General features: G+C 38.0%; 1 protein-coding gene across 4 annotated transcripts in view; it reads left to right on the top strand.

The window, feature by feature from the left end:
- PTPRB (protein tyrosine phosphatase receptor type B) overlaps positions 1 to 13,721 on the top strand; it is a 121,695-nt gene that overhangs the window by 50,751 nt on the left and 57,223 nt on the right. For all 4 annotated transcript variants that reach the window (XM_063593550.1, XM_003808737.6, XM_034936225.3 and 1 more), the window contains 2 exons: positions 5,522 to 5,788; positions 10,186 to 10,449. In XM_063593550.1, the coding sequence (XP_063449620.1) occupies positions 5,522 to 5,788; positions 10,186 to 10,449 (531 nt within the window). The remainder of the gene's footprint in view (positions 1 to 5,521; positions 5,789 to 10,185; positions 10,450 to 13,721) is intronic.

The raw sequence follows: 13,721 nt of genomic DNA, 5'->3' as shown, positions 1-13,721 counted from the left end.
TTCTTTTTACTTTGCTTGGATTTAGTTTGCTAAACTTGAAAAAGAGTAAAGAACAACCGTTTCAAGGAGTTTTGCTGTAAAGGAGAGCAGAGAAATAGGGCAGCATCTAGAAGAGGAACTATGGTTGAAAGAAGGATGATTTTTTAAAGGCAGAAGAAATAACAGCATGTTTTATGCTGGAGGGAATGATCTAGAAGATGTAGAAGGGAAATCATGATGATGTAAAGTGAGAGGGAAGAATTGCTGCAGTTATTCCAGAGTAGGCAAGAGGTATTGGGATCTAGAGCACAAGTGAAGGAATTGGCTTTAGAAAGGAGCATGGGGAATCTAATCTCAATGTCAGCTGGTATATTAGTCTGTTTTCACACTACTATAAAGATCCTACCCAAGACTGGGTAATTTATAAAGGAAAGAGGTTTAATTGACTCACAGTTCCACATGACTAGGGAGGCCTCAGGAAACTTATAATCATGGTGGAAGTTCAGTTAGAATGGCGATCATTAAAAAGTCAAGAAACAACAGGTGCTGGAGAGGATGTGGAGAGATACGAACACTTTTACACTGTTGGTGGGACTGTAAACTAGTTCAACCATTGTGGAAGACAGTCTGGCAAATCCTCAAGGATCTAGAACTAGAAATACCATTTGACCCAGCCATCCCATTACTAGGTATATACCCAAAAGATTATAAATCATGCTGCTATAAAGACACATGCACATGTATGTTTATTGCGGCACTATTCACAATAGCAAAGACTTGGAACCAACCCAAATGTCCATCAATGATAGACTGGATTAGGAAAATGTGGCACATGTTACACCACAGAATACTATGCAGCCATAAAAAAGGATGAGTTCGTGTCCTTGGTAGGGACGTGAATGAAGCTGGAAACCATCATTCTGAGCAAACTATCCCAAAGACAGAAAACCAAACACCACATGTTCTCACTCATAAGTGGGAATTGAACAATGAGAACACTTGGACACAGAGTGGGGAACATCACACACCGGGGCCTGTTGTGGGGTCGGGGGTGGGGGGAGGGATAGCATTAGGAGACATATCTAATGTAAATGATGGGTTAATGGGCACAGCACACCAACATGGCACATGTATACCTATGTAACAAAACTGCATGTTGTGCACATGTACCCTAGAACTTAAAGTGTAATAAAATTAATTAATTAATTAATTTTTAAAAATCATGGTGGAAGGTGAAGGGGAAGCAGGCACCTTCTTCACAAGGTGGCAGGAGGGGAAGTGATGGAGATGAAAGGGGAAAGAGCCCCTTATAAAACCATCAGATCTTGTGAGAAATCACTCACTAACACAAGAACAGCATGGGGGAAACCGCTCCCATGATCCAGTCACCTCCCTCCTTGGACACATGGGGATTACAATTCAAGATGAGATTTGGGTGGGGACACAGAGCCAAACCGTATCAGCTAGGAAAGAGAGAATATGTGGGTGCAGATGCCAATAGGTGGATCGTTGTAGGGTGAGCAGTTATCTTCTAACTGCTTTCATTTTTTCAGTGTAATTGGAAGCAAAGTCATCAAGATTTCCCTTTTTAGTTGGACGCCGTGGCTCACATCTGTAATCCCAGCACTTTGGGAGGCCGAGATGGGTGGATCTTGAGGCCAGGAATTCAAGACCAGCCTGGTCAACATGGCAAGACACTGTCTCTACTAAAAACACAAAAATTAGCTGGGAGTGGTGGCACATACCTGTAATCCCAGATACTCGGGAGGCTGAGGCATAAGAATCACTTAAACCCAGGAGGTGGAGGTTGCATGAGTTGAGATCCTGCCACTGCACACTAGCCTGGGTGATAGGGCGAGAACCTGCCTCAAAAAAAAAAAAAAAGAAATTTCTTTTTTCAATGCATATACTATTGTCCTGTATCTTATTTTTCTCTCCTCTTTTGATCCCACAAAAATATAATTATTGCTTTATATAGTCAACATCTGTTTAGATTTACCTACCAATTTACTACCTTTTTTCTCATTTTTTCCTCCTGCATCTGAGATGTTTTATCTGGGATTATTTTCCTTTATCCTGGAGAACGTTATTCAAATTTCTTCATTGAGAGTTTCTAGGGACAAACTCTCTCAAATTTTGTTTTTGCTGGGCATATTTTTATATAGCTCTCATTTTTATATAGCTCTCGGTCTTGAAAGATATTTTCCTTAAGTTCCAACTCTGTGTTTAAAGTTACTTTCTCTCAGCACATAGAAGATATTATTTTAGTCTTTCTGGGATTTATTGTTGCGCTGAGTCAGCTGTCAGTCTGATTTTTATTTCTCTATGAGTCTGTTTGCTATGACTGCTTTTTTGCCTTTGGGGTTCAGTTGTTTCACGATAATGATCAAGGTGTAGATATATGTCTTTTTGTTTCTCTTGCTTAAGATTGATTGGCATTTCTGTACTTTCCAACTAGTGTCTTTCTACAATCCTGGAAATTCTCAGCTATTAACTCTCTGATATTGCCTCTTGCCCCTTCTCCATTCCCCCCTCTGTCATCTTCTGGTATTCTAGAACACACATATATGAACACATCAATATATTTCATATTTTCCATGTGTTTTCTCTCTGAACTACAGTATAGGTAACTTTCTCATATCTTTGATTCATTTCATTAATTCTTTCTTCAGCTTTGTCTAATCTATTTTAAAATCTACCCACTGTTTTAAATTTTAATTGTTATGTTCACTTTTAAGCATTCTCTTTGGCTCTCTTTCAAATTTATGTTGTGCTCTGTTGCTCTTTAGTTATATTTTCATTCCCCTCCTGTATTGTTATATGCAAATTAACAATGTTTATTTTCCATCCTATGTCTGATAATTATAGTAGCTGAAATCTTCAGAAGTTAAGTTCTGTTGTCTTTTGATTTTCCTGCCTTTTGTTTATGTTGCTTTATTTCTTTAAATGTATGTGATTTCTTTTTACTGTAAGCCTGTTTTCCCTAGAATTTTATTCTGTGGAAATTATTTAAGGCCATGTTTGAAGGTGAGTTTCAGAAAGAATTTTCATTTGATTCTTTCAGGTGCACAAGACTGCTATCAAACCAGACCTACTTTAATCTAAATTGTCAACTTTAGGTCCTTTGATCACCTGGGTTTTATAAATTCAGGTTGCAAACACATTGAAACTATCTTAAGGTTATGAATTCTCAGAGGAAATCATTTTCTCCATCCAGTATTAAGAAGGCTGAAGTTGTATGGGAAGTAAAAAGAGACTATTTATTGCACTTATACTTAGAATGTAGCCTTTCCAATGTTATGCAAGGTCAGCAATGAGTTTCTTCAGCCTGGAAAAATCTACACTTTACCTCCTTTCTCCAATATCCTGCAGTGCTATAAAATCAAAGCTTACATTTGCATTTGAAAGGTGCTCTCAACACAACAGTTCACTTTATGATCCAATTACCTCTCTATCCTTTACTTTTTGGCCTTTGAGAATCTCTTACATTCCTGACAAGTCATTCATTTACATTTTCATATTTTATCCAATATGTATAGTTGTGTTTATTAGAAGGATTTTCATGGAATCTAGCCTATCATACTGCCAGAAAGGGAAGTCCAAGACATTGTTTTAGACCTAAGGTCATTTTTATCATCCCCACCACCCATATTGCTGGGTCATATGGTAAATGCATGTTTAACTTTGTAGAAAACTGCCAAACTGCTTTCCAAAGTATTGTAAAATTTTACATTCCCACCAGCAATGTATGAAATTTCCACTTCCTCCATGTTCTCAGCATGTAGTACATGGTATTAGCAGTTTGTTTTAAAATTTAGCCATTCTAATGGAATAGCCATTATAATAAGATAATGATAGCTCATGTGGTTTTAATTTGCCTTTTTCTAATGTCTAATGGGTTTGAGAATCCTTTCACAAGCTTATTTGTCACCCATTTATCTTTTCTGGGGAAGTTTTTGTTCAAATATTTTGCCGGATTTTAAAATAGGATTGTTTGTTTGTCCTTGGTCAAAATGTTTTCTGTCGGTTTTTCATTTTGATGTCCAATTTATCAGTTTTTTTCTTTCATAAATCATGCTGTGGTGTCATATCTAAAAATATTTGCCTAAATCAAGGTCACAAAGGTTTTCTCCTAGAAGGTTATAGTTTTAGGTTTTAAATGTAGGTCTGCGACCCATTTTGAGTTAATTTTTATATATGATGTGAGATATAGGTGAAGGTTTTTTTCTTTGCATATAGACATCTGATAATTCTACCTCTATGTATTGAAAAGACTATCTTTTCTCCATGAAATTGCCTTTGAATCTCTAAAAAATCCATTGATAGCATATTCTTCTATCTCTGGGCTCTCAATTCTGTTCTATCAATCTATGTTTCTGTCTGCCCTTTGCCAGTATTATCCTGTCTTGATTACAAGATTTTTAGCGAAATCAGGTGGTGTTAGTCCTCTAACTTTATTCATCTTTTTCAAAATTGCTTTGGCCACTGTAGCTGTTTGCCTTTCATATAAAATTTAGAATTATAATTGAATCTTTAGAATTGAATCTGATCCATATACAGTAGGATTTTTTTAATGAACGCTTTTGTATCTTAATCCAGAAGTCAATGAACTTTGAGAAAGAGGGGTGCCAAGGTTCCAGTCCCTTTGATTATTGTAATTCAGGAAAGAGGCACAAAGAAGAATGTATGTTGACCAAGTGCCAACTTCAAGATTTGTGTATAAGATTTGTTAAATGATAAGTTGGAAGAAATAAATGTTGTTAATTAGGAAAAGGACCCAGGCTTAGGGGTTAGATAAATCTAGCTTTCAGTTCCAGGTTGGCTATTTGTTAGCACTGTGATATAGGCTAAATTACTTACATTTTATGATCCTTGGTTTCCTTGTTAATAAATGGAATAATAAAATCAACTTTATAGAGTTCTGAATGGGTGTCAAATAATGTAACCTTTATGAGACATATAGCTCATAACTGGCACATAGTAGGCCTTCAGTAGTTGTTGTTATTATCATTATTTTTTAATATATATTATAATTTATATTATTATCACATGTTCATGTATAATAACAGCCCCTTTAAGAATGTGCCAGTATAGAACTAATCAGTTTGCTAGACCATAATCAACAGACTGAAGGGAATTCCCAATACCACCCCATAACAATCATTGGCTCAGGTAGATTAGATAGCTTTGAATTCTCATGGGGTAAGGACGGATAAAATCAGATTAACTAAGCAGTTTTCAAAAATAGCAGCCTTCATTATCTAAAATTTAAAATCAAAACCACTTAATAAGCATGCATCATCTCATCTTTGGATCTTAAATAGTTTTGATTCCCTATATAAGCAGCTTTTTCAAAGTACTAGAGCCTCTCTAGAGGAGTAGTTCTCCATATGCCACAGGAAATAGAACTGAGAGTCTATAGCAACAACACAAAAATTATTTTTAGCACTTTCAAGTCTGTCTCCATTTCTTGACTCATTTTTCTTACACTTTCTTAAGGTGACTAAGTGTCATTTGTTTTTTCTTCTGTCTACTGTTTTAGTGCCTGCCCAAGTGACTGACTTGCATGTGGCCAACCAAGGAATGACCAGTAGTCTGTTTACTAACTGGACCCACGCACAAGGAGACGTAGAATTTTACCAAGTCTTACTGATCCATGAAAATGTGGTCATTAAAAATGAAAGCATCTCCAGTGAGACCAGCAGATACAGCTTCCACTCTCTCAAGTCCGGCAGCCTGTACTCCGTGGTGGTAACAACAGTGAGTGGAGGGATCTCTTCCCGACAAGTGGTGGTGGAGGGAAGAACAGGTAAGAAGTAGAGATATGTGTCTGTGACTTACTAAGATCTGAGTACATGAGACCCCTAATCAGAATATTATAGAAATATCCTAAAATCAGACTCATCCCTGGCCTTTATAAAAGCTAAGTTTCACAAAAGCTAGCCATCCAGAAGGTATATGGAATGGAAATTGGGCGATGGGTGATGGCAAGAGAGAATAAATTCTGATTTTTTTTTTTTTTTTTTTTTTTTTTGAGACGGAATTTCGCTCTGGTTGCTCAGGCTGGAGTGCGATGGCGTGATCTCGGCTCACCGCAACCTCCGCCTCCTGGGTTCAGCAATTCTCCTGCCTCAGCCTCCCGAGTAGCTGGGATTACAGGCGTGTGCCACCACGCCCTGCTAACTTTGTATTTTTAGTAGAAACAGGGTTTCTCCACGTTGGTCAGGCTGCTCTCGAACTCCTGACCTCAGGTGATCCACCCGCCTCGGCCTCCCAAAGTTCTGGGATTACAGGCGTAAGCCACCACTCGTGGCTGAATATTTTAACATCTCCAATGAACATGTAAGAACTCCTCACTCGATGTCTAGACTTATCCCCCTATTCAGTTGATTTCCTTTGAAATGTTTATGTTCCAGTTAAGGTAAACAATAATGGATAAAAAACAAAACAAACCTCCTAAAGAAAGCATCTTTCACTCTTATATATTCTTGGTTTGCAAGACATAAAAAGAAAATGATCTCCAGTTAATATGGTCAGAGGTGGAGTTGATCTAATTTTCAGGTCTCATATATTTTCATAAGCAACGTTAAACAAGTGCTTAATATGCTATCTAAACAATTTTTCTTGACCTTAAGAGCTCCCTGTTAGAAAGCTAAGTAAACAAATAAGTGTCATTATGGTCATGTGTGTCAGGGAGCCATGGCACCGAGGAAGAAATTACATAGAATTTTCTATGTAATACAATGAAAGAACATAAAAAATTAATATATATGATATATAAAATGTATGTTCATTTCTTAGAAAAAAATTACATAAACCCAATAGAAGCTTTGATAATTATTAGTGGGACCTTGTCTACTTAATTTTATATAATTATTTTAAGTTGGATTTCAGGCTTCTCCTTCTGCATCCTCAACACTCAAATTCTGTTTATCAGCTGCAGGCATCATAGATGCATCTCTTTCCAAAATCATGAATCTCATCTACTTAATGAACCCAGAGGACATTAACTTCATTAACTCTCCCAGAAGAACAACGAAGTCACTGAGAAGATGTTTCATAGTCTTGGTAGAAATTCACTGGTGTATGCCCATTTCCCTCATTCTATGACAGCTGACATTGTCACTTGCATATTTCTTTTTTTTTTTTTTTTTTTTTTTGAGATGGAGTCTCATTTTGTCGCCAGGCTGGAGTGCAGTGGCACGATCTTGGCTCACTGCAACCTCCGACTCCCTGGTTCAAGCGATTCTCCTGTCTCAGTCTCCCGAGTAGCTGGGATTACAGGCACGCACCACCACGCCCAGCTAATTTTTGTACTTTTAGTAGAAACAGGGTTTCAGCTTGTTGGCCAGGATGGTCTCGATCTCCTGACCTCGTGATCTGCCCGCCTCGGCCTCCCAAAGTGCTGGGATCACAGGTGTGAGCCACTGCACCCGGCCTGTCACCTGCATCTTTCTCCCTGATATTTTCTTTCCTTTCTTTTAATGGTTCTTGGCACCATCCATTGGTGTAGCATACTTGGGGGTAGGGAGCTGAAAAGCTTAGCATGGAAATCAGGAGGCCTAGGTTTTGGTCCTAGCTCTGCCATTAACTTATTTCCCTAAGCTTCTGTGTTTTAATCCACGCACAATAATTCACTCCTACCCTGGGTGTCAGAATAGGGAAGGAGAAATAATAAAGCTGAGGAGAGGAGTGGAGAACGACCTTGCATTCATTTCCCAGTGATTTGCAGTTGTATCAGTCACATTAGACTGATTTAATTCATGCTTAGACACTGTATAATGTGGGTGTTCATGATTGGATGCCTCTATTGGTTGGGATACAGTCTCCTACTATCGGTGGCTCTTCTTTGCTGTAGGTCCTCAGAGCTCTCCCCATTTCTCCAGAGAATGGAGGTTGGGGAGGGGTACAACTCATCAGACTTGGGAGTAGGCATTTCACTTCCACCCACATTCCACTGGCCAGAACTCAGTTACATGGCTACATCTGACTGCCTGGGAGCCTGAGAAATGCAGTCTAGCTGTGTGTCAAGAGGAAAAGGAAATGGTCGGGGAACCATATTCTGCCACACAGGTTGATTCTCATTTTATATACCACAAGGATTGTCCAACTTATTGTGAGCTACTAAAATAGTCTAGTCTGTGCTATCTCTTGAAATAACTGTGCACTTTAAGTAAGTGGGACTTAAAATTATTTTTATTTTTTAATTTATATTTTTATTTATATTTTAATTAGAATAAAGGTACAAGTATTTGACCCATATTATATAATAGAAGCATTCAAAAAAGGGAAAAAGGGACAAGAAATTATTTGAAGAATGGTCATAAAGTTTTGAGGAGAGAATCAAATATGAATAAATTGAGTACGAGTTATTTTACTCAAACATATGAAGAGTGCACATTATCATGATAAAGGAGGAAAATGGGAGACTCCTGTAAAGCACAATAATAGGGATTTTGAAAGGTGCCTCTTTTAGTAAATTTTGTACACAGTCAATTGTAAAGAATTCAGTGGGTAAGGCCTTGATAATCCTTATCATCTCCTCAAATTGCTGAAACATTAGTCAATATTGAAATAATTTTGAAAGGTATTCTTATATTTCACCTGTTTCCACTGAGTTGAAACATATAAATAAACCCTCCCAGCCCAGATAAGATGGCAGAATATTTAAAATTAAAGATATTAGATATACTTAACAAATCTAATTCTAATCTGGGAAAATGCTCATCCTAAAGGAAAAACAAATTTTATATCTATTTTTTCTTAAACATGTGAATCATATTTCTGTGAAAACTTTTGATAATTGTGTCTTTTCTAATAAAATGTTAGTAGTTGCAAATATTTCCAGCAGTTTTTAAAAACAAGCATAATGAGTTGCTTTTGAGAGCAACTAAAGGATGTATAGATGGTTGGATGGCAGAAGAAAGGAAGGAAAGAAAGCAAAAAGGAAGAAAAGAAGGAAAGAAAAGGAAGGAAGAGATGTACCAATATATAAATCTTCTGGCTAAAAAGTTCAACTTTATATCTAGGAAATGTCCATATATGTGGATCAACATTACCAGAGTTGTTCACTAGAATGCAGTTTATAATTTTTAGTGATGGATAAGTGCTTTTAAGTATAAGGTATGCTTTGGGGCTTAATTCACAAAGTCCGAGCATATTACATTAGAAGGATTCTCAGAAGTCATCTAGCCAAATCCTGTCCATTATAAGTGATGTACTGATATTGACAATCATATGAAACTGTTTAGTTAAGTTAATCAACTAATGATTAAAACAGTAGTGTAGTTCATATATACTGTAATATTTTAACCCTATATTCATTTATGGCAGTACTATTTAATGGGCACCTATTTCTGATATGTGGTTCAACTTTTACTCAATACTGCAATTACTAATTTGCTGACTATACATCCAACCAGAGAACTTCTTGAAGACATTCATGCCTTTTTCATTTTTGTATACCTGGCAAATAGTAGGTTCTCAGTAAACGTTTGTGACACTAATCCCCAATTCATATAAGCAAATGATTATAGTTGACATCAGAAAACCCATTATCGCCATAACAGTTCTCTCTGCCCTTGGTTGGTCCAGCTTCCAGACTTCTTACTTCCAAGATAGGTTTTTAGGCTTATTTCTTACCACTAGAGGGCAGGAAATGCCTTGCAAAGGGAAAACGGTCCCTCTGGTTGTGTTAGCTATTACTTCCCAGGAATAAATAACTTCATCACAAAAAAATTGAAGCTATCCCAGTTTAAGGTCTTTAGAAAAGCTATTGTATTCTTCCCCTTTCCACTCAAACATTTTTGCTTTATTGGTAAGTTTGGTTCAAGTTGATTCATTTAGATTGTTGAAATATTTGTTCCCTTTCTTACAGGGAACCTTCTAAAACATTATATAAGGATGTCTCCACTTGAAATGCTTTACAAACAGCAACCCCATAAAAATGCAGTAGTGGCATCCTTGTATTTACGAGGCATCCCAAAGGCCTCCGGACATTTTAATTTTGATTAGTCTTCTGATGTAAGAACACTCAGCTTCTGGAAGCTGAGTGAAATCCTCACGCTTCCTTGACCTCTTATATAATCAGATTAGATCTCCTGAGTGAGTCCACGGTTTGTGCTGACTGCAATAGACGACTCAAACTTTTGACTGTGTCTTTCTTTTTGAATCCCCCCCCCCCCCCCCCCGCTTTCAAAATCACAGTCCCTTCCAGTGTGAGTGGAGTAACGGTGAAGAATTCCGGTCGTAATGACTACCTCAGCGTTTCCTGGCTGCTGGCGCCCGGAGATGTGGATAACTATGAGGTAACATTGTCTCATGACGGCAAGGTGGTTCAGTCCCTTGTCATTGCCAAGTCTGTCAGAGAATGTTCCTTCAGCTCCCTCACCCCAGGCCGCCTCTACACCGTGACCATAACTACAAGGAGTGGCAAGTATGAAAATCACTCCTTCAGCCAAGAGCGGACAGGTAAGGCTGTATGAAGGTTCAGGGCTCCGTAAGAACCAATTCACATGTGGCTCAGGGCACCACAGAGCTGTAGCAATTCTGTAATGATGGGATGGAAGGCCCTTGAGATCACAAAACTGTTATGAAGTCTTCGTATTTTAACCCAAGAAACTCCTTATGTGAGCAGACCCTGTGTGACTAGAATTTATATTATATTCAAATAGTGAAAAAAGTGTTCCCGTTTATGGAGTACTTTTTGGTTGCTAGGGCCTGGCTTTATATATCTTAACTATAACTAACCCTTATGAACTCCTTATTGCGGTAGTCATTGTTATTATTCCCATTTTGCAGATCAGGAAACCAAGGTTCAGGGAGGTCAAGTAACTTGCCCAACTGTTTACCTTGTTAACAGCCAGTGTGTTTCAGATCCTGGTTTTAAACCCAGTTCTGAATGACTCCAGTGCCTACAAAGCTCTCCATCCTAAAATCCATCCTGAAATGTCTGTTGGTCAAAACCACTATTCATCCTTTTTCACACAAGGTGAAAATGTGAACCTTTATGGTTCTGGGACTAGGGAGCAAAAATCTTAGCAAAGGAAACGAATGTTCAGTCCAATGTGCTGGAAAGAATTAAATTTAAATAGCTACCATTTTCCCAATATATTTATGCTTTCTGGGGTTTATACCTGAGATTTCTGCTTAAGGTTGGCATCAATACATTGTCAAATGTTTCCTACTAAGCTATGGGTTGATTTCTGTATTTTAAAATGTCAGTTTTTCCATGAGGTTCTGAGACAATTGTCCTTATCCTGTTACCTAGCACAGGACCTGGGGCTTAGTAGGCACTCAGTAAATACTTGGCAAAGGAATAATCAGAAATCACTTAGATCAGGGGTCCCACCTGAGAGTCCATGGTTCATGGGAGACTTTAGGAATGTAGTAACCCCTGAAATTGTTTATGAGGTTGCTGAGGATAAGAAAGGTATATGCATTTCTTTGAGAAGAAACAGTCCATGGCTTTTATCAGATTCTTATGGTTTCTGTGACCTCCAAAAAGCTAAGAACCTCTGATTTATATTGTTACAGGATGCTGGCATTGAAGGGGTCCTTAGAATGATCTAATCCTGTTTCCTCATTTGGATATAAAGGAAGTCCCAGAGAAGGAGTGTGGCTTCTCCAGGGTTGCAGGGCTGACTGGTAGTGGAGTTCAGTCTAGCTCCAGTGCTGTCCATTCCATCATGCTGTATCCGAGAGCACTAGTCAGGGATATAAAGAGATTATCCCTACCCTTGAATAATTTGAAGCCCAATTACACTGACAATCACAATAATGACTTAGACCTGAAAAGCAGATTTCTATTTACAAAGCAGTCTTATGTCAGGGTCTCATATTGATCAACTTGGAGCCTAAAAATCACCAGAAATTAAAGGATGTGTTACCTAACTACCAACCCCTTGCTTCCTACCAATGTCAATTCATGATGATTTCCTATCCGTATGACTTTAATATTGCCAAGTCTTTTGCTGAGATTGTTTTAAAATGCAAGAAAGTGATTCTTTATTCAGTGCATCCTCTTGACTCCTTGACCGGCATGAACTTGGACTTGGTACACGACTAATGGAGGCAAATCATTGCCCCTGACAAATCAGTTTAACTGGAGGGTCATGTCTGAGTTGTTCTCTTGATGATTTTGGCTGATTATCTTAATGCCCTTTTCCATTTCTGATGCTCTTGTTCTACATTTTGGGTGAAAATACCAATATTTCTAATTCTGTATCACATCATCTCACTGTGTAGCAAGGCAGGTCTCCACAAATTACCCCGTTCCACCTGGAGAGCTCCTTATTGACTTAACGTGATATTCAGCCAGGTTTTTCTTCCTGTAATAGTTGCTTTGCCTTTAGCAAATTGCCTGGATCATTGACCTTTCTTAGCCCATGCATAAAATGCCACTTCATAATTTCCTCTCCTTAACTCTGTGATGACTGTATTCTAACAACACTGTAATTGGTTTTAGGTAAATATCTTGGAGAAAGCATATCTGTCCTTGCTCCATATCTGTGGTGAGCTATATTCCAAACACTAATCAGTAAACACAAGGCAACAAAGGATGCTAATGCAACTTGCAGGTGTGAGAAAATGGAGCTTCCATGCCAAAATACTGAAATTTCTGGATCATTTCATGATTTGAGAAAAAGTAGAGGTGAAAAATTGGACACAGCCTTGGCATGTGGTCAGATCAGAAACCCCTAATATATACCAAATACAGAGGACATGCTAGTATTAGGACAAGAGTTTAGTACCCTGGATCCGAGTTCATGCCTCTTTTCAATGCTCCTCCTCATTAATATGTATAATGTCCAGTTACCGTGAAATAGTAATGAATCTGTGGCCTACTGTTGAATTAAAATTCAGCCCCAAATGGAAAAATGAAATCTCCTTAATATCATGCTCTAAATACAGAATTGCCTTATTCCACAGTGTTCCTAAGTAACATGCATATATTTATTTACTGGTTGGGGAGGGGACCACAGATATACAGAATGGTTTTGTTCATATATTAGAAAGAACCTCACATGCACAAAATTGTATTAATCATAATTCTTGGTTCAAGAAACCATGCATCCCCAGCACTTTGGGAGGCCGAGGCGGGAGAATCATGAGGTCAGGAGTTTGAGACCAGCCTGGCCAACATGGTGAAATCCCATCTCTACTAAAAATACAAAAAATTAGCTAGGTGTAGTGGCAGGCACCTGTAATCCCAGCTACTTGGGAGGCTGAGGCAGGAGAATCACTTGAACGAGAAGGCAGAGGTTCCAGTGAGCCAAGATCGCACCACTGCCCTCCAGCCCGGGCAACAGAGTGAGATTCTGTCTCAAAAAAAGAAAAAAAAAAGAAAAGAAAAAAGAAACCATGCATCAACTGCCACCTTTACTTTTTAGGCATCTAGTTAGTAGTTTTTGATAATTTAACATGTACACAAGAAACCAACCAGTACCTAAAATAAAAGCTAGGACCTTGACAATAACCTACATCGAAGTATGTGGTCACCACCTCATGAATTCACTCAAAGGTAGCCAACATCTTGACTCCTATGTTCACCTCTCCCTTGCTTTCCATCTTGCATAGTTTTATTGCATTTATATACAGGCCTAAAATTATGGGTTTTAAAATTTTTTGTTTTTAACATTATTTAAAAAGGTATTTTTAATGTAGTATTTAATATCTTAGGGACTTAGATGTTTTACTTATTATACAGGTAAGATTCATCCATATTTTGTATTTTGATGTTA

This window comes from Pan paniscus, chromosome 10 (assembly GCF_029289425.2).
Source record: "Pan paniscus chromosome 10, NHGRI_mPanPan1-v2.0_pri, whole genome shotgun sequence".
In the NCBI taxonomy this organism is placed as follows: domain Eukaryota; kingdom Metazoa; phylum Chordata; class Mammalia; order Primates; family Hominidae; genus Pan; species Pan paniscus.
Note: the sequence above shows the minus strand (reverse complement) of the source record. Positions and strands in the feature narration are given on the sequence as shown.